Source organism: Balearica regulorum, chromosome 18, assembly GCF_011004875.1.
Source record: "Balearica regulorum gibbericeps isolate bBalReg1 chromosome 18, bBalReg1.pri, whole genome shotgun sequence".
Taxonomy (NCBI): Eukaryota; Metazoa; Chordata; class Aves; order Gruiformes; family Gruidae; genus Balearica; species Balearica regulorum.
Genome location: NC_046201.1, coordinates 8,012,534 through 8,036,991, shown reverse-complemented (window position 1 = coordinate 8,036,991; position 24,458 = coordinate 8,012,534). Strand labels below are relative to the sequence as shown.

Sequence of the window (24,458 nt, the reverse complement as noted above, 5' to 3'; positions counted from 1 at the left end):
AGAGAAGGCTCTCTAAACCCTCATTAGCAATAAATTAGGTCTCAAAGGAGATACTAATACTTCTAGGAGGAAGGGTGCCTGAAATGCCACCGGAGCAACAGCAACTCTGCAACCATATTCTCCTGCAGAATAGGAAGTGCCACCCTCAGGAAAAAAAGGATCCCTCTGCCTCGCTCAGGAAGATAAAGACAGAGCTCAAAACAAAAGGGCTTGCAAAGAAAGGTTTCCAAAGCATGCCAAGGATGACAGCTCAGCACCCAGTCTGGGAGGATTTAGTTCTCTCTCACTGACTCTCATACAAGCAAGTTACAGGAGAGAAATTGGAGAATACTCTGTTCTTTTTCTTAGCTGGAAAAGAAGAAAGTGGTATTAGGGACAAAAGAACCAAACAGTTTAAAGAGTAACAAACTGCTCTACGCAGAGTTTCACCAGTTTCAATCAAAAATCCATTGGCTGACAAGTAAGCAGCATTGCCAGATCAACTGTTTCTCCTTTCAGTGTGTTATCACCCAAGCTATTTCAGGATAAGCTAGCAGATGACCTTCTGGGAACCATATTCTGAAACAGTGCCCTTTCCTGGCAACACGATGCATGGATTGCAGGAGTGATACAATCAGTTTGCTTGCCACGTGCGTCTTCTCCAAACCACCACCTTGCTTAACAAGGCCACTTAATCTCCAGGAGCGCTCTTTGCCTTTACAGCTCGGAGAGGGACAGCTTCATCTTCAAGGGGTAAGTGGGCATGAGCCTGTTGCCAATGTGAATGAAGCTGCTGATGAAAAGAATAGATATGAGAACAGACAAGGATCACAAAAGGGAATTCAGAGTTTTATTTCCAAAAAAGAGCAATGCAGTGTTGAAACAAAAATCAAGTTCAATTAGTTTTCCTCTGATTTGAATGGCTACAAAAATAGATTCTACCCAAATCCATAAAGCCAGTTAACAGTACCATAACAAACAAAAACCAAAATTACTCATTCAGGTACCATATACAGCAGTCACAGGAATCTAGCATATATTATTTAATGTTTCTTTTTAAAAAGTAAATTTCTAAAATGTTTCTGTTAAAACTGAAATACCCATATGATTTTAAAAAATTGTACAAAAAATAATTTTAAACCAGTTGGAGGTAACAGTGTGCGTTTATTAAAATCCTGCACCAAGGCAGTAACATTTATAATTTAAAACCCAGCCCAGTAGAAAAGAGAAATGTGCAAACATTTAAAAGTTAGATGTACTCAGAGGCTTTTGGTGCATCAGACCTGGCGATCCACTTCTGTCCTAATGCAAGGCGGGCTCCAAGAGGAGATGTCTCTAATGAGGCACTAAAAGGGGAGGCAGAGCAGACGTGCATGCACATTGCAGCTCATAGCGTGCAATGCAGGAAGCAGTGGTGTCCTCTCCCCTGGGACGGTTTGCCCAATCAGTAGTGTTATGGCACTCAATCCGACACGAGAAAGTCCTTTGATGAATTCTGGTCAATCTGCTTTGGGATAAAAGAATGCAAAAGCCATTTTAGAAAACAGAAAGTTGAAAGCTAATGAGAGCTAGTGAGTTGATATACTCAACAGATTATTGCTATGAGCTTTGGCTACCTCTCCAGCTTGCTTTATGGTAAGGTTAAGAGTTAGGCAGGAGCCTTCAAAGCATTTTTAGCTCTTCCTTTAAAACTGATGCAGTATATTTACTCGTGTGGTACATAAGGTGCTGACCAGTGCTAGTACATCACTCAGCCAGCAGATTCCCATCCTAAAAATTCAGATCAGAGATCTGCACTATCAGAAACCATTTAAATAAGCTGAATTTTATAAACTCCGTTCTACTTTCTGCTTCCTTTGGCTACTTCACTGGGCCTGAAATATCTTTAGCCTCACCTACCTCCTCCGTTACTTAGTCCATGTCCTAATGGACTTCTTGCCAAATTTCTTTCTGCATAGCTCCTGCAATGACACAAGAAAAGATTCATTACTGCAATGCAGCATCATCCCATCCACTCCCAGCTGCTGACAGAAGACCAGGATTAGGTAGTGTCCAGAGGAAGCGCGCAGAGCAGAGCATGTCAGGCAGTCACTTATCCTTACACACCAGCAGTTACCAATCCCACCAAGCTTCCTGCATCCGTTGCAAACAGTAGTCCTTTGTCTACACTTCCGTAGCCCCTGTCACCTGAACATCAGTATTCTAGGGAGACAAGATAAAGCCCCGCACCCATGGTGGTAGTTTAGCTCTATTGTATAGACAGAATGGGAGCAGAGATACTAAACACGTCCAAGTAACAGTGTCAAGCCAGGATTAAAAAACTCCAGAGTCCCATCCTTGACCAACTAAGCCCATGTGGCCTGCCCTTAGATCAGTATGGGTTGACACAAATAGAAACCTGTATGCGAATACTCAGAGTCCTGTTCCTTTGGGATGTGGGAATGTGATCTCTCCTGCTTTTCGGAGAGAAAGAGACAAAGCATTATTCATAAAAAACGTCAAGGGACAACATGTGAAAGAGAACCTGCCTCTCTCTTACTATTGCCCTTTGGTAGTTTGTGGGACACATACGTGACCAGATTCCAGCACAAGGATCCCTGCCATCGTGTTGGGCATCCCCCTGCTTTCAACTAGAAATGCCCTCCCTTGCCAGCCCCACCCATTAGGAGCAGAAGTTGGTTGATACTCACCCTCTGCCCCCCTCCAGAGTACTCTGGATCTCCTTCAGGACTTCTGGAAAGCAGAGGGTTAAAGCAGTGAGTCAAACCAGTGGAGATCTGCTTTCAGGTAGCAGCCTAGCCACATTCCAACTCCCCTCAAACAGCCTTTAAAACCTGCCTCCCACAACCCAGAGGTCAGACCTTATAATATCATTGCCAGTACTACATTTATACTGAACAGGCTGGCATAAAGGACCAAAGCAGTCATTTGCCAGAGGAAATGTTGCCAGTCCCAGTATGCCAGAGCCCCAAAGGAACAGTCTGTTCGAGCTGTCATTTTAAACAAGTCCTGTTGGAAAGTAAAGATCCTTCTCTTATCACAGCAGTGATTGCAGCTATGTGGAACAATGCCTGCCTGAAGGACTATCTGCCCAACCCCTCACTTCTACTGATTCATGAAAACCCAATATTTCTACCAGTCTTGTGCAATTGCAGATCCCTTGGAACTGAGCACTGGAGCCCACAAAATTCCCAGCAGTTTCTTCTTTTCCCACCCAGAAAGGCACCTGTCCTGTCTGTAGCAAGACTTCATTTCACTCACTTTCGTCATTGAGTAAGGCATGTTCCATCAGCCTCCCAGACTTCCTTTCTGGAAAAAAAAAAAAAATAGGAAAACAGCTGTTACCTAACAATATTTTCCCCTTTTCATGAAATATGTACAGTTTTGAAAACCCACAACAGAACTGGATTATTTTTTTTCCTCTTAAGTACCTTTTGACTTTACTGAATGCTTCACAACTAATCCTTAAAGCCTCTCATATACTGAATTGTATTTTCCAGCAATACTAGTTTGGCTAACAGAGGATCTCATCTGTAATTTCAGTCCTGGTCTTCCCACAGTCTCTTCCTTCCAGCAGAAATTACATTCTATCCTTTCAAGGCAATCTTGCCACATGCAACTTGCTTCAGAGCTAGCAACTACTGTGTCCATGCAGGTCACAGTGTTTCCCTTGCATCCCTCCTTACCTTCCCCTTTCTTAGGCAGAAAATATCAACTGTAGCAACAGAAAAGATACTTCAGGGTTTACACATCACTGTGCTACATTTAGTACAATTATTTTTTGCTTACCATCTTCTCCATAGTCACCTGAACTCCTTCCCGATCCCCTAGAAAAGGAAAGCAGGCAGAAAAAAAACCATCACTGACTCTGAGGCATAGGGGTGCAGAGAATTCATATATACTCTTGGCAGCTCTGAGAAGCTCCAGTGCATGCTAACTAAATGGGTTGTTGAGCAAGAATGTAGGAAGGGCTTCATCACATGTTGGTGATGCAGAACATTTCTAAACTTTTGGAATAAAATTCCTACGGGATCTCCATGAGTGTCAGATCTACTGTTATTTGTTGATGTTCTAAGAGGAGAAGGAGGAACACTGGATTTCCCTTCACAGAGCAACAGTTCAGCCTCATCAGTAGCACACAGCCCCTGAAATATGCAAGAGTCAAGTGTCAGTCAGACACATCATTAGGGAACAAGTAAAGCAATCCAGAGCTTACAGGTTATGGCTCTGTCTTAGGGTTACCAATTTCCAATGCTTCACTACTTTGTCCCACCAGCTGTACTGCAAGTAGGAAAACCATCAGGGAGAAGGTTACATTTCCTCATGCCAATCTGTCTAGGAATGATGTTAACAGACTTCAAAGTCGTCTTTTTTTTTTTTTTTTTTAAAGACTACATACTCTATAAAATACAAAACTTTGTTGGAAACAGTTGACTAGATGTCACTACTCAGACACAGTCAGTGCGCAAGAGTTTTACAGACTTTACCTGGATTTTCTTGCAGCATTCTCCATGCCAGATTTGTTGTGTACGTGATTGTTGCTTGTAACTTCTGGCATGTCCACAATGCACCGGGGCTCTACCAACCATTTGGTAGAAAGGGAAAACCTCTCAAACTCCGATGGTGAGATCAGATAGAAACCTACAGATGATTGGGAATTCATAAGCAATTCTCAAGTCCAAGAATAGAGTTCCAGAACTAAAGGTGATCCAAACAAGCACAGATCTAAGCATTGTCTATGTTTGGCAGAAAGGGTTTGCATTTCATCTTATCTAAATCAGGAGGAATCATTGAGGAAGATATTACCCCAGTTTCCCAAGGACTGGTTAGCCTAGAGACTGGGCAATTTCAGATTATGCTAAGAGGTAATTGTACTGTCCTGTGTTGTCACTTATGACAAGCAGCATAGAAAGATGTAAAAACTGAACTGCAAAGCAGCGATTTCCCCACTGCCTGCTGCTTAGAGAGCCATCCTCTTGACTCCAGACAAGAGGAGGGCAGTCAGATGGAAGCTACCATCCAACCTGTCAACCAAAGACCCCTGTGTTCATTAACAATGATGGAATAAACTCACTTCTGCTTCTACTAATTCACGTCAGTACATGTTGGCAACTGGTACTGGCCAGAAACATATAATGGACTTATTTATGTAATATTCACATGTATACACAGCCAGTTCTTAACACTAAGCCCTAAAATCCCTTTTCCATTGTCTCAAACGCACAACAGAGGTAGATGATTTGGGAGAAGCACACCTTACCTTGGCCATATTTGGTGAAGACGCAGGATGCAATGCCGCTCACATCCTCTTTACGGATGCAAGGGTAGCGGATCTGTAACTTGAGGAAGGGCAGTGAGATGATCTGAATGTCTCCCAGGTTAGTCAGAACAGCCAGGTCGTTTTCACTGTAATCGTCAGTCTTGCAGCTGCCAAAGTTTGCAACTGTCACCTTTCGTACCCTACAGCCTTCCAGGGCCGTCAGCTTGAGCTTCAGTTTCGAGCTAACCTTGGGTAATGTGAATACCTGTCAATAGAAACAAGACACTGACAGCTCTTTCCTGCACAATGGCAGCACGCAAGCCACAGGGCATCTGCTGCTCCCTTCTTTAACAATGTTTTTATTCACACCAAATACACACAGGTGTAATCCGAGTCAACCTGGCCCCCTGCTCATGGGACAAGTAGTAATCAGCCATAGTCAGTGTTAGAATCTGTTTCTGTTCTGACATCAAGCAGTTTTACCCTTCAGGCTGCAAACTGCATTTCTCCCCTAGTTCTTTCAAAACCCCTCCATACCTGGCTACAAATCATTACAGAAAGAGAACAGGGTTTACACTAACTGTGTGCTCTTCCGCATTAAAAAGCCATGGCCAGCCTACAGCAAGCTACATTAAGTCTTCTCTTTTATGCTGACTAGGTTAGTGTGCAAAACAAGAAGCTTTTTAGTTGCTTCGCAGAAATGCCTACCAATTCCTGCTTCTGTACTAACCACAGCAAAAGGTCTGTCCCAAAAGCAGAAGCAGCCTTGTCCAAAGAATATAATGTAATATAGGAATAAAATTGTGTTCAGCATGGGCATCGCTATGCTGAATACCCAATTTGTCAGCACACACCTGATTTATGGACTGCACCAAACAGAAATGCTGTCCCAGGGGTGTTATTCAGACACAGAAGAACAAGCACTCCCAAGAGTTATCCTTCCACTGAGCACGGCTCTAGCAGATTTTATGTGCAGTCCATATGCACCTCCTGGTTGATACTTACCTTAAATTGCTCTTCAGACACCACCAACAGCTGATGGCTGCCTTGCATATCAGGACTCTTAGAAAGATCATGTGCTACTTCTAGAGGTTCTGGGAGGGGAGTACTGCGTCCATCCAAGACAAGTATACCCACAACAGGAGCCCTGTGCATCAGCTGAATCTCTTTGGCTAGACAAGCAAGATGAGGAGAATAAACAATCAGAAAAACCAAACAGGTGTCCAGTCAGAGACACTGTGTTAGCGCCTCACTCGCATCCCCTCAGAGCTGGAGACCTACACAGTGTGGCTGTAGAAACCCTGCCTAAAATGATTTAGTAGTTAAAGGGTATTTTGACTGAACTGGTTCATGTTAAACAGTAACTATTATTACATAAAGATAACAGGTCCAGCCGTCAGAATAAGGTACATGTGCACTGAGGCTTGACGGTAAACTTCAGTGACAGCTGATGCAAATTTAGATTTCTGAAGTCAGTAGGAAATGAGACTAAGGGATGTGAGGCAGTGCTGGAGCTCACTCACTCTTCACTTCAGTTGCTGCAGTTAGCATGGCTTAGCTCAGACACTGCTAAATTTAGCTCCACTCACTGATAAACAGCAGCAATTGAGCTACCTTACTTTTCTGTACATAACTCTTGGATATACGAAGGATAGCTCAGATCCATTAGGTCCTTGCTTTCACAAGGCATACTTACCCTGCTCTGCCCTGACAGGTTCATCCATCCTCCTCTCTGCTGGAGGAACACGTAAACAGAAGGCGTAGACTGTCCCTCCATTGGTGCCTGCCCACAAGGACGGGCAGTGGCGGGAGCCTGGAGCAATAAGAAGGCTCATGAGCAAGGCACCACCCGTAACATCCTGGGATGACTGCTTTCCACTAGCTATACACATCCTCCCTCTGTTTGCATCCTAAATATCTTCTTATTAGGGCAGAGGTGCCAGGGAAACTACAGGTTCTTAGCACTTCTTTTCCCAATATGCATCCATCAGCAGCCCTGATAAAGGACATGGCAGATGAATAAAGAGAACAGAGTGCTGTTTCCATTAGACACCACAATTGCTGCATCCAGTTTTCACATATTTATATTCCGTATGAGCAGACTAAACTTGTGCATGATATCAGTTTGGTCTCTGATGCACAACCAGCCACCATCCTCACCAAAATTAAAAGGCTCTGCTGGGGGCAGCAGGGAACTTTAGAGTAACGAGACCAGGAAAAGCTTATACCAAGAAGTCAGATGTCATTCCAGCACATTTGAAAGCCATACACAAAGGCTGAATCCAAAGATGAACTACCACTTGCCTTGGACCAGCCAGCAGCCAGAATGACTAAATAAGAATTCTGCATGACAACATATGCTCTTGTTCTATATTAGTTTTTCCAGCATAACACAAAGTAGGACACAGAAGGTGCTGAATTTTCCTGGCAGTAAATCCTAATACATTCCTTGGCAGAAGGAGGAAAAATCCATTTGGAAGAAAGGAGAGATGCCTTTTCTACTCACTGTCTCTCAAGAAGGTATCAGCAAAATATAAGGTGCGCACAAAGCCAGTGAAAGAGTCTTCTGCAGACCGGGCTTCAATCTTCCGCTGGACTGGAGCCAGTTCCATTTCCTGCAATGCGTCTTGGTCAAATTTGGCGTTTGCTTCTTGCACCTTCAAAGATGAGGAGACATTTTGTCAGTCAGGCAAAGGCATAGGGGAGAGACACAGATAGTAAAAGTGGCAGCAATGCAATAGAAAGGGAAAGCACCATCATACCAGTGAACCGGTATATTCTGCATCATATGTTCAACTATAGACAGTATGTTTTCTCTAAAAATGTGACTAATTTTATCTAACAGCATCATCAGAATTTGCCAGTTTTGCCCTTATACCAGTAGCTAGTGATACTATAGCAGGACTGCAGACCACCTCCTGCTCTAGGCAGTCTAATAAGGACTCTGCATGCTCCAAGCTGTAAACAGACAGGACCCCAAAAAGGTGAACCTCTCACCTCTGAGGCATTTCCACTACCTCCTCGTCGCTTCCTACTGGACACCCGGCTTCTTCTGATCCGCCTAAATGATTGACGGAGGGACTTCTTCAAGGATTTCACCCGAGACAGTGGGCCTTCTAAGGCCAATTGGTCACTGGGATGCAGTGTACACCTGGAAGATGGAGACAGTAGGCACACGGTCACTTTCTACTAGGTGGCAATCACTCCCAAGAGTCCAACAGGACACGCACAAGCGTCAGAACATGCTTATATATTCTTGAAGATCTGCAAGGACAGAGGCAGGGTTTCTTGCTACACTGACTGCTCTTCAGAAATCACTTATCACTACTTGCTTTGCTAGCAATTCCAGGCCATCTTTAACAGAAGATTACCATAGACGTCCTGGAAAGAAGGTACGTACTTGACAAAGACCAGTCGTTTCTGCTGGTGGTCAAAAAGCCCAAAACCATGACTAGTACCAAAGGCCACAAGCTTCCATTCAGAGTGAAGGGCCAATGAGGTGACCACAGCTGGTGGCTGACACTGGACAAGGACAAATGGCTGAAAACCAGCTTCAAATCGAACAGCTCCATCTCGAGTCTTTAGTTTCTCATGACCCTTCCATCGATAGCCTTCTTGGTCCTGCAGGAGATCTGCTTCAGCATGGTCTACAACATGTTCTGCATCTTCATCATTCAGTTCCATCACCAGTACCTGAAAGGAAGAGGACAAACTTTGCTACAGCTTTTACAATTCAAGCAGTCCTCCAAGCTGCAGGCCACTCCAGCAGATGCAAAACTACAGCATCTCTCAGGGCTGATAAATAGCATTAGATAAAGTCTAAAATGCAGATTAGAGAAAGCGGATAACCATGAAACAACATTTCCAGCAACTGGATCAATTTACCACTATAGAAATAAGTATTGCCGATTTTAACGCAGTTGCACTGTGACAACCTGAACTAAAAGCAAGATTTCTGATGACAGTTTATATTTCAATACCTGTCCTGCTGTACCAGCTACAGCCAAGTATCCACTGTATTTACACAGGTAGATCTTCTGGATCCCAAGTCTAGGATCATCACTATAAGGGTCGAAGGTACCAACCTAGGCAAGAGAACACACAGTGGCTGGTCTTTGCAGATGCATTAACTAGGACAAGAATCAAAATTCCTCAGGTTTTCAGAAAGCTTCCACAAGGAATAGCTATCTTACCTTGCGAAGTGGAGGCCAGTCGTCCTCACCCAGGGTGTTCATATTGTCATTGGGATCAGCATCGGTGAGAAATACTCTCACTGTGCTTAGCTTATAAAGGAGATGTAAGCAGACACCAGATGCATCCCAAAACCGCACAGTGCCATCTTCATGCCTGTATGCAGGAGGGTTACAGAAACACTTATACGGGAGAACAGCAGATCACCCAGAGGAGGATTAAAAAAAAAAAAAAAACCAGGAGAAAACACACAACCAAAGATTAAATCACATTGTTTGCAAAGCCCTGAGCTGTGGCAACTTAGAGCTTCAAGAGAAAAGTTTGGGGATTTTTTTTTTTTGTCAGTGGTTATTTTTTGGTTTTTTTTGGGGGGGGTGGGGGGGTATGTTGGTTTTGTTTTAGGTTGGCTTTTTTAAATCCCATTTGTTCTCACACAATTTAACATTACTCCAAAACCACTGAAAAGGAAACTAGCTTAGCATACAGAAGGAACAACAACTGACAAAAATACTATTACTGAAGAGGTAAAAGGGGAAGAAAGAAATCAAGCTTTCATCTTAGTTCTACAGGTGAAAATTGGCAACATTCTACCAACATAAGGATAAGGACTTCTAACAACTTGCTGCATCAAGAATGAAGTCTGAAGAACAGCCCACAGAAATTCTTAGAAATACTTTGAAAAGAAAATTATACATTTTTACGGGATGAGACAATCTCTCACTAACTACTTCTACCACTTAGCTAGATCTGTTCATGCTGATCAAAGCAGACAGGAGTCCAAACTAACCTCTTTTTTGAGATTCATAACAGTGCAAGGTAGAGGGGGAAAAAACCCCTTTCAAAACCTGCAAGACTAAGTTCCACTTTTACATTGCTCCCTTTGAACCAGTCTGGATTACTGCCTGCACTTCTACACTGATGTTTGTGGGTGGAACGGTTAACACATCAGAACTATATATAAGCCAACTTTATAGGTTATCTGTGGACATTATGACCTGTTTGCAGTACCAGAATGAGTAGCTTTACAAAGCTAGCAGCCCAGCCTTGAGAAGTTGTATTGTGCAGTTGCAGCCTTCTCCCTACAAGATGAGCAGACTTTAATCTCACGGGAAAGCCTCAGTTCAAAAGGAAGAACAGAAACTGGAAAGTGCTCCTTGACTGTCAATCAGTTAAGTACATACCCTGTTAGAAGCAAGTCCCTCTGTGGAGGATCTGGAGCTATGTTGGTGCCACCATCAATCGGCCACGGCTACAAATACATTAAGGGAAGACTGTGACTTCCTAGGCAGTGACAGTGTGAAGAGAATATGCAGTCAGCAGGAGAGCATGAACTTCAGTGCCAGTGGCAGTGAAACAGTCCATGCTGTTAGCTTTTGTTTGGATTAGATGTTCCTGTTCTGACACCAGCTGTGCTTTTTAGAAGATATTCTACACATTTCCTCAAGAAGCTGTGCCGCAAGTTTCACGCTTCTAAACGAGAAGTTTGTTACCACTGACAGCTGGGAACACTCAGACTTTCCTTCTAGCTTGTCAAAGCCTGAAAAAAATATCACATTTTAATCCCCCAGTGTGAGTGACTGTACTGGTGGTGCTCTGGGAAAAAGCCTTTCTTGACCCTATTAAGAGGCAGAAAAACGTCTGTTGGGACTCATCCCTCCGCACGCGGTCAGCAGCACAGACCACCCACATTCTGAGCAGTCATGCTGTTCTTAAATGCATGGGAACACATGTACATTTAAAGCTGCCGTACCATATTCGAGTAGTGAATGTTCTGCTTGCTCCCAGCACTGATAATCCTCTCCCACAGTTTCAGTGGGATGTTGGAGACGTGGTGTGAGCAGGTGATGGCTGAGCAATGGAGGGAAGCCAGGTACGGAGGATGGACTGCTGGCCAGCCTGCAGTTTTCAAGTCTATAACTACCAGCTCTTCTTCTGCCAGCACCACCATAGCAGAAGGGTCATCAAACTCTGCAGAAACAAGATTCATTGAGGCTGACAAAAATGACCATCCAAGGTTAACAGAAACAAGCTTCCTGGAAGGCTTATTTGAAAACTGTTATCACAGAGCTCTACACAAACATTTTTGTTGGCAAAACCTCTAAATGCTTCTGTGTTAACTGTGCCTACTGAGGCACTAATATTAATAGATTTTTAGATACTAACAGATACACTGCAAATTAGTGTTTTTTTACACCACTCCTGGGACTGTCAGAGTGACTTTTTATAGATTCCACTGCAGAATAAAAAATTTGTTAACAACATACATGGCTAAATAACCCAAGTTCATATTCACCATTGTAACAGCCAAAACTCAAAGGACTTTACCTACAGCTAATTAACAGCATGGGGTGGACAGACATGCATACACCCCAGCAGTGACCCATTTAGTACTGTGAGGACCGCAGTCCATCTAGGCTAAGCTGCTTAGACACAGTAATGCTTTGGGTTCTGCAGAATGCTCCTCTGCTTGAACTGACAAGTGTTTACAATTCAGTTCTCTTATTTTTCATTTTCCCCGCTTTTCATATGTTGTGACACATCCTCTGGACTTGCTTTTTTAAAGAGTGTCAACATCATCTAACTCATATGTATATTAGACAAGATTACAAACAAAAGAAATATATTAATGTAACTTTACAGATGACACCTGAGACAATCAAAAAGTTTCCATTGTAACTAGAATTACAGTGGGAAAAAAATTAGCCTACAAGGACAGCATTGCAGTAACATTCGCAAGACAACCACAATAGCAACTGGTGGGGAAAACCAAAACCACAAAGCAGTTCACACCGATAACGATTAACACAGCTACAGAAATCTAAGTGAATGCATAGCTGTAATGTGTCACACTGGGGGGAGTGTGATAAACAGTGAGCTGTAAACAAACTAGCAGCTTTTCACTACCCTTCCCTGCTAATCAGTACTTTTACTCCCCTTCTTTAGTTATTTGATTACCTGGAATATACCTGCAAGAAGGCACGTCTATAAGCAAGCACATACCAAGGCTGTTCACTCAGCAAAATTAACTTTGAGTAATTAGTACTTGGCACCACTCTAGTTAGACACCCCAAGTTTCACCTCTGACTAGCCACAGCCATAGCACACCAGTAATCAGTTCAGTTTCTTCATGAAAAAATGTTTTATATTCAGTTTTACTTTGCTTTCTTATATGCTGTCACTTGCAGTTGCCTACAGAACTTCTGAACAGAACAAATATCATACCTGTACTACATTATGCGTGATCAGCCCTGCACTCTGACTGCCGCTGCCAACATTAACCAAATATACTGTTTTAACAATAATTCTTTTGCCCTGCAAAGGCACACATCTGAGCTCATTGCTTATGGCAGGAATCTATTTTAAGTTGCTCAGGTAGCAAGCGTACTAGAATTTGTCATGACTGCCATACACTCATCCACCTGCTAATTTAAAAAAAAAAAAAGAACAGGAAGGGCTAGCCTTTTAAAAATTGTTTCCACAGCATATTCAGGGTAGTGGAAAGTCACCAGCTACCACCACGAAACAACGCATAAGCTTTGTGCTTATTAAATTAAGTGGCTTTGGTATACAATTAATACCTTCGTATTGCCATTGCAGGAAAGACTGCTTAAGGGCAAACAAGGCAAGCTACGTAGATCCACTAAGCTTAGGCAATCAGCCACAAGGAAGCTTGTCAACCACAGAAACCTCATTTTATTGTAAAAAAACTTCCTCATCTAAGTGCAAGAGCTTCAGCTTCCTGTAGCAGCTCCTGTCTGTACCCACTAGAAGTCGTGTTAACTAGATATTTCAATCCTTGGAAAGTATAAATTTAAAGCCTGTTAAGTTCAGTTACTTCATCCGAAAGGACTTCTAATCATATCCAGGAATTGTATTTTAAGTAGTCAATCTCTTACCTAAAACCCTCAGATTTCTTTCATCCTTAAGACTTCTGTTCCATCATCTAGAATCACAGCTCTGACAGCTTCATAGAAAGTTAATAAAAGCTAATAAAGCTAAACAGTACCTCAAGTTTAATGGTATTGTTAAGCTTGACGGTTTAGACCTATAGGTTCTGCGCATTTGGAAAGTGCAAAAGGCAGTGTTGTGTAGCAAAAATTTGTAACGAACATATACAGGCACTCATCTCAGTTACGTTCTGCCTATTTCTTTATTGTTTTTTCAGTCACTTGAGAGGGTCTGGGAAGGTCTGGAGAGAGAGGCAAGGGTGAAACCAAAAGCTGGGTCTTTATGCCTGCTCTCCCAAGATGGTCCTCCCCCAGATCTTTGTGAATAGGCCAGAGGGAGCCAAGCTTTATCGACACACTACGTCTACGCGCAGCGTGTAGCTGGGAGCTGTCACCACCACCACCACTGGCAGTACACAAGACAAATAAGTTTGGGAAGTAGTCTACTAGGTAAATCAGAAACTAGAAATCCTGGGAAGATTCAGTAAGAGAATATTTGCCTACAAGCTTCTAAAAAGCATTTAGACTTCTGAGATTTGGTCTGACCCAACTTCCAATACTACACATTTGTGGAGCTTGAAATAGCGTTTTATACTCAATTCAAGTTAACCAGAAGCAAGAACTACACCAGTATTAGACAAACAGTTCTTGGGGAAAATCCTGTACAATTCCATGAAAAGAAAGAACATTACAGCTACTGTGGAAGTAAGGGCAACAAAGCTCTTCAACAGAAACAACAATCTGACAAGCTCTAAGCAAGCCGTGGAATGAGTGCTATTCAGTTTTAGAACTGTTTACATTCATGTTCACCAGCAGTAAGTTAAGCTCTCTATATACTGACCCTTGGTTTTATGTCACCCTTTGCTGATTTACTACCCAGAGCCCTAATCATAAATCCAGGTAGTAATTAAAAGAAACAGTGTCTCAGTGGGAGTAAATTCTGGTTTTAATTATTACCTCTTTTGAAGTGCTATTTCCAAACAGCTACATTCAGATCCTCATTTCACAACCTGGTTATGTCCAGTGTCCAGCTTACACAGACATGAGCTTAAGAGATATTTTGTCATTAATGGAGTAGCTTAATTTTTTGAGGAACGTATGGCATTTGTTTACCAGCCTATTCTTTATACCAGTATTTTACACTTCACTTTTAAATGGCAAATCCCTTTTATTGTTGGACTCAATCTTAAGGGTCTTTTCCAACCTAAATGATTCTATGATACTCTGTTAAAGTCTCAAAAAACCCCAAACAACTGACCTCCTTCATATGTCATACACTATTTATACCAGGCAGATTTCCACATGCGAACACATCTATTCTAATTCCTCAGCAATGCCGTTTCATCACATACCTGCAGTAGGCTCTGAACTGAAGATTATAAAGAAGTCTATCACCCGTGACGTGAAGTCAAAGGCCGTTTGCTGACTGCCATGGACAACAGAGATACTATGCCGGTCACCATAGCTAGCCCGGGGCATCCCTCCTTGGAATATAATGTAAGGAACCCTTAAGAGAAAGACAGAGTTAGAGTGGTGTGTGCTGAAGCAAAGAGTAAGGAAAATTTCAAAGACATGAAGCAAGTCAAACTTTGACAAAAAGTTCTTATCATGTTACTCTAATGGGCTCTTAGGATACTGTGCGTTGCACCCTTTCAATGTCTTTAAACAGGTGAGAGTGAAGGGATACACCATGAACTTACCCATTTTTTGTTGTCTGCCAGTAGACCTTGGAGATGGCCTTGCAAGGAAAAGGACCTAAGAGAACAGAGTTATTTGCTGTAATTCAACAAGTGCGCCTTTACATTAAATTTCTTATTCTGCTTCACCTGGGTCACCTCAGCATCCAAGTCAAGGGGAGCCACCTGAATTAGTAGGCACCGCCACCTCCTCCCCAGACCAAGGCACATCAGACAAGTCTTCTGAGATGTATTGAACACAGTATTCCTCAGCAAAACAAGGCTTAGACTCAGGGGAAGTTTTGAATCATGTTGCTGATGGCTAACAGGGAATAGAAGTGCTGCTGTAGAAGCTGATTAACTAGAAAAGATTGTTAAAAACACTGGCATTCCTGAAACTAATGTAAAGGTGATAGAGCTTTAGAAGCTTCTATATGCTTGAAAGATGAGGTCATCCCCATTTGATGGGTTTCAGCAAATCAGAGGCATTATTTCATCACTGCTCAGGTCAACAAAAAGTATACTTAGCTCACTATTAATTACAGAAGATCCAAGCAACTCCTGCTGAACAGGACACTTGAACTAAAACAAAGAGCTGAATCACCCACCCTCTTCTTCATAAGGGACACTAACTTCTTCAACAAATTTTCTCTCCGTGTTCAGGACAGACCTCCACATTGTAAAGAAGTTTAAAATCCAAGAACAAAAATGGACTGAAAACCCTTAGTCTAGGCTCACGACCCATTCAAAAGACAGCTCTGCATTTTGCCATTAGGATTAAACACCGGGGAGAACGTGACTTAAATATCCCACACAAGCTCAAACGAATATACAACAATTAAACCTCACTTACTGACCATAAGGCACAAGGTTTTCCAGAGGCTCAGGCTGCCTGTTGTCACTGGATACTGGCCACTGGGTGTAACTTCCATCATAGTGACAACTAATGAATTTACTGCCATCCCTCTGCCAGTAGAGGTTCTCCAGTTGCTGAAGAGGAAGACACACAATGACCGCTCTCCAGAGAGCTGTTAACCCCCGCCAATGCGTTCTTACTAAAAAAAAGAAGCTTTATCAGGCTCTCCCTGCACCCACTTGTCTTCCGAGTGCTCTGAGAGGAGAGCGCCCTTCCTCCCTTGCTGAAGTGACTTGGATTGAATTAATACCTGGCTGCCCAGGAAATGGTGTGTCACTTTGTTATTCTGCAGGTCCCAGAGGACAATCAAACCCCTGCTGTATCCAATCAGGATCTGGTCAGGGTTCTTAGGATGCTCCCGAAGGGCTTCCACCAATTCACATGATCGCCTATTACAGTAATCTTCCGGTACCCTACAGAAGCAGAAGAGAAAACCAAGAAAAATTTATTCCAGATACAACCCAATATGGCTGTAATAACATTAAGGTATAAGAATGAGAAATTAAGCAACAAAAAGTTCAAACAGATGAGAATAAGAATGACTATTTTCACAAATCCTTCAAGCAGCGGAAAAATCTTATGTAAGACATCACACCAGGCCTGCCACATGAACATGCATCCAGTCCCATTTTCTTCAGGGAAAACCCAAGGTTTACAACGAATTCCAGGACTGCAGGAGTGTAAAGACAGTCTGAATCACCCACCCTTTCTCTTGTGACCATTACAGAATAAACATGCAAATGTCAACAGGAAGCAACGACATGAAGTAGGACAGTTTTCAGCAGCACTTGAATCTCCAGAATGACAAAATTGTCATTTGGACAAAACAGCATCAGAAGTTCTACCAATGGTCAAAAAAATAAATGGGTCATTACAGCTAAGCGTAACATATTTTTTTCACAACTAAACACAAGGGACAGGGCATAAGGTTTGCAGATTTACTCCAAGTGTCATCTGTATAGTTACGCCTATACACTGTACCTCCATGGTGACAGTACTGGGTTGATCGTAAACTGTTACTTAACACGTACCAGGACCAAAAGTTACTTTCACAGGAGTCATGCAGATTTGGACAATGCTTAACACAACAGTGATGCCCCAACACATGATCTAGGGTGACATTTTAACAAAGGATGTGTCTGCTAATGGGATTCCACCTCTACACAGCACTGCCTGTCTGCTCACTCACCGCTGCAGCACAGCTTCAGAGGTTATGGTCCTGTCCTCCAGCACTGTGAATGCTGGAAGCTCTACTACAAAGATGTTGCCACTCTCCGTGCCAAGATACAGGACTTCCCGTGAGGAATGGGGAAGGACAGCTGTTATTTGCGTGGCACTTGGTGGAGACCTGGGGATGCAAAGAGACTTTTGTCAGCTGCATGCAAAAAGACTATCATTACTGAACTTGAGAGAACTAACAACTCAACAGGGATATTTACAAGTGTCATTTGTTTTATAGGCAGAGATATTGAGTCAGGCATGATTTTTTTGAAGGAGGAAAACACTAGCTTTAAGATACATTATGCCTATGCTGAAAAGACTTTTGACAAGTGCATGGACAAAGACCCAGATGCCTTTTTACAGCAGCCTCTCTTAAATGTCCCCAGAGGAGCTAATAATAGGTTGCCCAAAACTGGCAAGATCAAGTGAAACTAAATCAATAGCAGTATTTTAAACTCTGACTTAAGAGATGCTTAGGTTTACTTAACCTTAAGATTTACATCTCCTGTACACACAGAAGTGGATGCACAGTATTAAAAAAAGATGCCACCCTTTACATTGGTACAAAACTCTTAAAAGGTGGTCTCCCAGGCCCTAGCCAACTCCTGTTTGGTTTCCACGGATGCCTCTTTAATGGGTTCACAGGAGAGAGGGTCTGTAAGAACAGGACAAGCTCTGTCTGGAACAACAGCAGAGTTTTCTTTCTTGCTTATCCCAAACTAGCTCAAAAACACTCTTGCAGATTACCCTGGTGGCCCTTTCAATGTGAAGCGGTGCTCCTCCCGCAGCTCAGATGCTCCACTGTGCTGCTTCAAGCTCCAGAGATGCAAGCTGTTATCATCTAGCAATGTCACCAGCTGGCACTACAAAACCACACAATATGCTTTTTTTCAGAATCACAGTATTAAATATAACACAGTAAATCTAGCAATAAAGTTGCTGCTGTTCATAATTCTCTGCTAAAACAGGACTGCAGAGCCAGCCACAGTTCTTTATAGCAGTGGGTATATACTACAGCAATGCTGTTAGCTAATAGCAAGGGATCTGGGGGGAGACAAGAAGTAGCCTAAAGGCTGAAAACCCTCTTATATAGAACAAAGGCACAGGTTATCACTGAGGGGGATGACAAGGATTCAGGCTCTTTTTGAAAGAGCTCAGCCTATGCTGTAAAGCTCAGCAAGGCAGCTGCAGGCTGCTACCTAACCACCCTCTCGCTCAGCATGGTTTGCTACAACACACCCCAGCTTTGGGTGGGGCTGATACAGTCTACTACACCACACTCCTTGCATTCTTCATGTCCAACCTCATTCTGGAGGGTTGTGTCAGAGCCCTTTTATGAGCCCAGCCCTGCTGGCTGTATGTTCAAATTGAAGCATTTTACCTGCTGAAGCCACACCTGGTGCAACACTCCCCATGGGAGTTTCAGCATATACCATTAGTTAAGCAAACAGACACCCCAAACCGCCTCAAGAATTACATCCCTCTCATAAAGAGGCCACTCGTGCTATACTGGGGGCGTCAGGCAACAAAGTACATGGCCAAGACGCCAGTCTGCCAGTCAAGGGAAGGGAAAGTGGTTAGACAGCCACCAGACGTTTGGAAAATTCTACCTTCCTATTTTTAATTTGTGGCAATAACTGTTCAGCAGTCCCCAGGAGCAAGATTCAATACCCCAAAACACACAAAGGCAACAAGCTTAAGAGCAGGCAAGGTTAGCTGTACAGCTTTGAACTCCTGAAAATAATTAAGCAGTTCAGCAGCAGCTACTGTTCTAACTGTTCTGCAGAAGAAAGACCACCCAGTCCTACTCAATGAAAGGCTGCAAAAGGAAAAGGAAGTTCTCACTTCTGCAGCAGATTGCCTGAACTATTCTGGCCTTATTACCATTCCCAATATGTTGTTTTAGATAAACAACTAACAGTTACAAACAATAAAGCTTAAGTTGTACCAAGCAACTCCACAGCAACAAGTGCTGCTGAGAGCACAAAATACACTGTGATAAGCATTCCCAACCAAGTAGCATCTGAATATACTTGATAATAGAAGCCCTGTTGCCTGGAACAAACTCAGCACCAGTTTAGGAGAGGTCTACATAAGTCACAAAGGTACTGAAAACACACTTACCTGATCAGGTATAAAGTGAATCTGCATTACAGTATTGTTTTCTTCATGTAAACCCATGAACTCCACCCCAGGAGCACCATATCTGAAGAGTTTGTTGAGGATCTACAGTATTTAAGATGACCTACAGCTACAATTAATTGATAAGAAGCTTGCTAGCAAGCAAGATGAAAAGAGATTAGTTTGAAACCATGCTAGTGATCTGGACTGAAAAGAACCAATGCAAATCTCCTTTGATTTTATATGCTTGTGGCAGGTTATGCACGCTACAGGAGAACATGGAAGTTTACTTCATCCTTTGAGCATATGCAGAAGAGGTGTCTGGACCCTGTTTTTTCTCAGAGATGTTTAGTGGTTTCCCAGACACTGCAATCCTGCTTAACTAATTTGTAACCAAGAGACAGATGGCTACCGCCCGCATGCGGAGTTCAGCCTCTGAACACAAACACCACCAGGAATGAATGATTAAGCAGGCAGAGAGAGCACCAACTTTTCCTTTCTGGGCTGAGTGATACGCCTGTTTTACAGCTTGCCTGGCTGGTACTGTGCCATGGGAATCACCTCAGTGCTTCACATATACACTAAAATCGGACTGGACATCATTAGCTATAAAAAAAGTCACCATCTTCAATGTTTAGGTCTTTAATGTCTGGATGGTCAAAAACTTGGGAAGCTAAAAGCATCTCTGACTCCAGTTTTAACCTTTGAAATAGATTTGCTTGGGGGGGGGGGGGGGGGGGAAGAACCCTACCCCAAATGTTTAAACCACCCTGGAATTTACAACATGAAAGATTGCTCAACTTAGGCCAGATCTAGTCTGACCTCCTGCATAGCAAGAGCAGAGAGTCTTGTCTAATATCTGTATCAGCTCAGCTTCTGTTTGAGCTACAGTTCAGCTCTTGGCAAGATAATCCCATTCTGATCAGACTGAAATCACTTCAAACTTAGGCAAACTGTTCCAACGTTCAGAAACCCTTGCTTGCAAATTTATACTTAGCCTAACTTTTTACAGTGTCTTCAAAGTTGCACATTCTGATGAGGTCAGAGAAATCTAGCCAAAGTTGTTCAAAAGAATACAGTTTGATGGCTCCCGATCGTGTTCCAATGGCCATAAGGCGGAGAAATGGGCTATAGCCCAGTGCACTGGGTTGATGGGGAAATCCATGTTCCACAGTCTGGTAAAGAGAAAGAAAAATCATGATCAACAGTATGTTTCACAGGCATCGTCGTATACAGATAAAAACCAGCAGTTAAATATGGCACGGCAGTCTGAAATACCGCACTTAATGGCAGCTTTTTCTGTTGAAAAGTATTCAAACACAGGTTAAATTTGCTGAACAATAGCCTGAGGGTGAATCTATTCCAAGAACCCCTGGCTCTGCAGAAGTGTAACAGAAACAAGAGAGAAATACTCTGAAAACAGTAACCCAAGCAGCTCTTTATGTTAAGATTATAAATAATTCTGCATAAGCACAGCTTATTCAGTCACCACAATACACTCCGTCACTCCACATCAACTTTACTTCTGTAAACCAACTGCTCAGCACAGTTTCAAAGTCTGACACAATTGCTCTGTATTGTAAGGTCAGCTTTATCTGCCAAATTCCACAAAGGTCAGCCTTCATGACCTCCTCTTGTTGACTGACACCAAGAAATGGTGCAAAGCTATGAAGAACTATTGAGTGAACATCAGTGCTCATCAAGAAAACTAAACAGATTTCCTACAGGGCAGTCAGGAAAACTAATGCAACCGATACCCATTTTCCAGAGGTAGCACAAGGAACACTGGAATTTAATGAGAGCAGGACCCTGCTGGGCCACCTCAGACTAATTCAAAGCCATTTGGTAATAAAAAGATGTCAGTTACTATCATGAGGAGCAGTATGTTGCTCAGCCTTAGTGGCTTCCCTAAAGTACAATTCACACTACACCAAGAGGAAGATTTGGACCATGTTGCACACACCACACTTAGCATGGCCAATGCATTTACACACTACGGAATAACATTCTACCATACTTACAGGATGCAACCAAGCTGCTTGTAAAATAGTTCAGTCAAGTTTTTAGAAGTGTTTGTGTACAGCTATTATCATTGTTTAGAAAAACATGCATGAGCATTCAACAACATATAGCTAAGCAAAGAGGGATTTGCGTGCCCAAAGATTAATAGGGCTACTTCCTGGAAAACATTGTTATCCTTACAGTCACAGCTTCTGGAAAATGTGTTCTTCTAAGGCAAGTTGGTCAGCTACAGAATATGAACACGTTACAAAACAGCCTGAAGACCACTCACGCAAAATAAGAAAAAACACCCCCAAACTGGACAAATAATCAGATAACCCTCCATCTACAGAAGTAAGCACCTCACTCCCATCCTCATTTCCATCATGTCTTTCAGACAGAGTTACCACATCACTTGGCTTTATGGTTTATTCAACCTAAAAGTAACACCTGGACTTTATTTCCTGTATAGAGATTTCCCAACTTAATTCCTTGCAGGAGAATCAAATAAACCCAGTTTCATTTCTGTGGTCATGCCATTAGCTTGAGGTGCTCCCAGCTCCTACAGGGTAGTTTAATGCCCTTTTACTGTTTCTGCTCAAAGACACAGGCATAGGAGGATATGGCTGACTCCACAGTCTGTCAAATTGCTTCAGGTTTTAGCCATTTGATCACAATTCATAAATTGTAAAAATAGATCTCCTTCCTCTAAATCATCAGTTACTCCAGTCTGAGGTCCTATTAGGGGAAGATGAGCCATTTTAGAAGATATAAAATTGGAAATATTGGAGCATTTCCCAATTTTCTGCTTGCCAACTCATAAGACTGGGAAAAGGAGTAGTTACTAATTTTTAACCTTTTAGATGTAGTAAATTAAGATTAGTACTACTGGCTCCAAGATCACTGAATTTATTTCCCTTCGTAACAACTTAATCTCCAGCCTTACTTATTTATATTCTAAAAAGTTAAGTAAGTTTATATTATTAAAAACAATTTTTGAGAAGTCAGTCTTTTTAATGTCACCCTTGAAGTTGTTGCTAACCAACCTTTGCTTAGTTACACATATAAAACTTCCTAGAGGAGACTGTATGAAATTAGGTACTTAACTATGGACTCAGAATTGAAACAAGGCGGTTTTCTAATCCAGCCCAGGCAAAGAAGAATTTCTCTGTACCTTGATAGCTACTGAGAAAACACACAAAAGCTTCCTAGTCATCAAAGTTGTGGGAATATGTAGCTATGGTATACAATTCTGGGAAGAAGATTCAAGGTAACATGTTATCTTAAAAACAAATCAGACATCTAATTGAATCGGATGTAGCATGGGCAGTAGACACCATTCCACTCTGCCCCAAAACAGAGTGAGGAACTAGTATAATTCCACTGTTAGTTTTAGTTTCAACTTGTTCACAGTCACCATCATGTCATCAGCGCAACTAGGTGTCATTTTCAATGAAATACCAATTAGAAACTATGATTATTCTGAGATTTCTTCCAGCCCAGAAGATAAGGCTTTAGCCATAATTCTTATAATACAAAACTATGACTTATACAATACTGTACTGCCTGGTAGGATGCTGTCAATAGTAGCCTTAATATTGCCCTAATTATATCTTGGCTTTGATGTGTTAATTTGTAAACACATTAGACAAGTCAATAAAAACTTTAATTTTCAAGTATGAGACCTATGAACTGCATAACCGTGTGTACCATGCAGTAATACTAATAGGAGGGTAATTTTCTCCAGGTTTTCCATCAAATTTGAAAATTTGAAGTACCTCCCCACCCCATAGACAAATTTGCAAAACCTACAGTAACTATTACATCCAGAAGTAAATGTTAGTAACAGAAGGCCACAGAAAATAGTACCACATGTAAAAGCACAAGAAGAGAGTATTAGTAACAACCACAGTGTGTTACACAACTGCTTATGCACAAAAGTCAGTGTACTAATGGTTTCTGACAGCTTTGAATCTTCAACCAAGATGCCCATAAGACCTAACGAAGATAACTCCCTCCTACGTCGTTCATTTGTTTCCACATCCAGGCAAGAAAGGCATCAGGGTGGCTTTGTGGCTGTATTTGACACCACCAGGGCCAGGCATTCACATTCACTGTACTGATTACTCAGATCTTTCTCTAGTACTTATTTACACCCAGTTGTTAAATCACATCAAGTCAGCTTTTCGGCTGGCCTCCTTTCCTCCCCTCTCTCTGGCAGCTCCCATCAGCCAGTCCTTTCACCTGCTCAGCAGGTAAACCCAGCCAGGGGGGCAGAAGGCAGTGGAGGTTACAATGGAGCCTTTCAGCAGAGCTGAAATAAGAAACTAGAGTGCCCACAATGTGCCCTCCTGTTCAAAAGGGCCTTTGTCTCTTTGTGGAAAGGTAGGAGCTTTCGTTTTCATTTGCCTCAGACCACAGATTTGTCAGACTCGGTAAAAGCAAGCCTGATGTCAGCAGCATTAACTAACAGAAATGCTTCATGTCAGTCATATTTACTGCAGAAAAAATGTGGCCAAACTTAACAGTTGTTCCCAGCCCACACTAAAGCTGTGCAGATGAAATTCAGTGCTTCTTTCATTTATCTCCACTTCTCTCAAATTGTTTTATGACAAAGCAGAGACAAACCCAACCACAGGCAATACAAACCCCATAACTTTGTTAATATGTCTTTTGAAGAAACAATGAAGCCTATGCGTGTTAAATCTACTTTGCATAGACACTAATTCAGATTTAAGGTAAGCTATCCATCACACCCATCAGCAAAGGATTAGGAAGACTGAAAAAGGGGGGGGGGGGGACGGGGGGGGGACGACACAAAGCCATAAATTAAATGCAATGTTCCCAGTTTGGTAACATCCAGCTGTAAGACAGGCTGGTTCACCTGTGTGTTACCCATCATCTAGTCTGACAATGCCAGCCTGAACATGTCTGTTCTGCAGGGCTTGGACTGAGCCAAAGGCATCCAAATACTACTTCCAAAAGCAGGATAAACTTAAAGTAGTAGACTGCCAAGTCCACATACCTTATCCTTCATTCTATCCACTGAGCTAAAAACAGATTCTTGCAACAGGTACACACAAGTATGGGAAGTTCTTACTCATACAGAGAAAGAGATATGCAAAGCTAAGAGACTAGCAGAATTT

General features: G+C 42.3%; 1 protein-coding gene across 3 annotated transcripts in view; it reads right to left on the bottom strand.

Annotated features, from left to right (window-relative positions):
* Nucleotides 1-809: 809 nt before the first annotated feature.
* The window catches only part of LLGL2 (LLGL scribble cell polarity complex component 2), a 33,685-nt gene continuing 10,036 nt past the window's right edge, over nucleotides 810-24,458 (bottom strand). Inside the window, exons 3-26 of one of the 3 annotated variants that reach the window (XM_075770269.1) lie at nucleotides 20,389-20,486; nucleotides 19,315-19,396; nucleotides 17,938-18,053; nucleotides 17,159-17,317; nucleotides 16,220-16,382; nucleotides 15,911-16,043; nucleotides 15,078-15,132; nucleotides 14,730-14,884; nucleotides 11,181-11,398; nucleotides 10,612-10,679; nucleotides 9,433-9,586; nucleotides 9,220-9,324; nucleotides 8,640-8,932; nucleotides 8,237-8,390; nucleotides 7,746-7,896; nucleotides 6,936-7,052; nucleotides 6,245-6,411; nucleotides 5,240-5,504; nucleotides 4,467-4,620; nucleotides 3,769-3,806; nucleotides 3,241-3,288; nucleotides 2,670-2,712; nucleotides 1,879-1,940; nucleotides 810-1,486 (exon numbers count right to left, since the gene is read on the bottom strand). In XM_075770269.1, the coding sequence (XP_075626384.1) occupies nucleotides 1,479-1,486; nucleotides 1,879-1,940; nucleotides 2,670-2,712; nucleotides 3,241-3,288; nucleotides 3,769-3,806; nucleotides 4,467-4,620; nucleotides 5,240-5,504; nucleotides 6,245-6,411; nucleotides 6,936-7,052; nucleotides 7,746-7,896; nucleotides 8,237-8,390; nucleotides 8,640-8,932; nucleotides 9,220-9,324; nucleotides 9,433-9,586; nucleotides 10,612-10,679; nucleotides 11,181-11,398; nucleotides 14,730-14,884; nucleotides 15,078-15,132; nucleotides 15,911-16,043; nucleotides 16,220-16,382; nucleotides 17,159-17,317; nucleotides 17,938-18,053; nucleotides 19,315-19,396; nucleotides 20,389-20,486 (3,006 nt within the window). In that variant the 3' untranslated portion in view covers nucleotides 810-1,478. Of the gene's footprint in view, nucleotides 1,487-1,878; nucleotides 1,941-2,377; nucleotides 2,433-2,669; nucleotides 2,713-3,240; nucleotides 3,289-3,768; nucleotides 3,807-4,466; nucleotides 4,621-5,239; nucleotides 5,505-6,244; nucleotides 6,412-6,935; nucleotides 7,053-7,745; nucleotides 7,897-8,236; nucleotides 8,391-8,639; nucleotides 8,933-9,219; nucleotides 9,325-9,432; nucleotides 9,587-10,611; nucleotides 10,680-11,180; nucleotides 11,399-14,729; nucleotides 14,885-15,077; nucleotides 15,133-15,910; nucleotides 16,044-16,219; nucleotides 16,383-17,158; nucleotides 17,318-17,937; nucleotides 18,054-19,314; nucleotides 19,397-20,388; nucleotides 20,487-24,458 lie in introns of those variants that run through there. The other 2 variants (XM_075770270.1, XM_075770271.1) reach the window with 2 other exon arrangements.